Source organism: Lipomyces oligophaga (genome assembly GCF_038497815.1).
Source record: "Lipomyces oligophaga strain CBS 7107 unplaced genomic scaffold V1516scaffold_10, whole genome shotgun sequence".
NCBI lineage: Eukaryota > Fungi > Ascomycota > Lipomycetes > Lipomycetales > Lipomycetaceae > Lipomyces > [Lipomyces] oligophaga.
In genome coordinates this window covers 337,519-338,638 of record NW_027117794.1, presented here as the reverse complement: position 1 = coordinate 338,638, position 1,120 = coordinate 337,519, and the positions used below count along the sequence as shown (strand labels likewise).

The following is a 1,120-nucleotide window of genomic DNA, read 5'->3' as shown; positions in this document are numbered from 1 at the left end:
TATCTAATATTATTATTATTATTACTATTATTATTATTGCAAGTATTATTAGTCAAAAAAATACTATTTCCGTTCCAATTTCGATTTCGATTAATGAATGATTCATAATCAAGTAATCAATACTGAAATAAAGTAGATTATATTATATTTCTTCTGAGTACATGTACAAAATACAATCCAAAATTTAGATTTTCATCAAATTGATGAAAAGAGCACCAAAAGCCAAGAAAGAACAAAAAGAACAGTAACAAATAAGTTGAAAGAGTGTGAGTGAAATACTTCAAATAGAGAACGACAGGAAAAACCTTGATACAAAAATTATTACTGTAGAATACAAAATAAATCCAAAACTTGAGGAATGAAAGAAATGGAGAGGGAGAAGGAAAATCATCCACGAGACATTACAAGGGTAAAAAGTAGTGAGACGGCTGAAACGATCGAAATACCAAAAGATGAAGTAACTGAAGGAAAGAATGAGGTGATAAACGTAGAAGGATTTTAATCAGAAGCAAAAACTGAAAAGTAAGCCGAAAGCAATGATTAAAAGTGTATCATGCACTTCGGTTGAAAAGAGAGTAAACATAATTGAACAGTTTACCAATAAACGACGTCGAGATGAAGTTATATACCTTATCCAAAAATCCAGACTGTTTTTGCTTAGTTCCAGTTGCAAAACCTGGCACTGGCGCCGGTGGTTCAGTCGGAGTGATCGAAACCGCTGTGTCAACGCTCTTTCTGATTTCAGAAGGGTTCGCTAAAGGAAGAGAGCCATAGATAGTTTGCGCAACTTTCGAAGTAGCTTCCGTAGCGGTTTCAGTAGTTTTGGCAGCAACATCTTTAGCAGTCTCAACTATAGTTGTTGCAGAGGAGTCAGCTCTTGTAGCACATGTGCAAGCTCCTTCACATTTGCACACAGCAGCTCCGTCAGTTGTACAAGTGCAAGAAGCTTCATTTTCGGCTTCCGCTCCACAGGAACAACCCTCTCCACATTTACAAGCCTCTGCACCTTCAGTTGTGCAAGTGCAGACTGCTTCCTTTGCAGCTTCCTTTACAGCTTCAGCTCCACATGAACAACCCTCTCCACATTTGCAAGCCTCTGCACCTTCAGTTGTACAAGTAC

At 37.5% G+C, this 1,120-nt stretch overlaps 1 protein-coding gene across 1 annotated transcript in view; it reads right to left on the bottom strand.

Moving 5' to 3' along the window:
• Positions 1-551: 551 nt before the first annotated feature.
• The window catches only part of V1516DRAFT_687953 (uncharacterized protein), a gene marked incomplete at both ends in the record, with an annotated part of 1,911 nt that continues 1,342 nt past the window's right edge, over positions 552-1,120 (bottom strand). The window contains one exon of the mRNA XM_066923763.1: positions 552-1,076. Within this exon, the coding sequence (XP_066775084.1) occupies positions 552-1,076 (525 nt within the window). The remainder of the gene's footprint in view (positions 1,077-1,120) is intronic.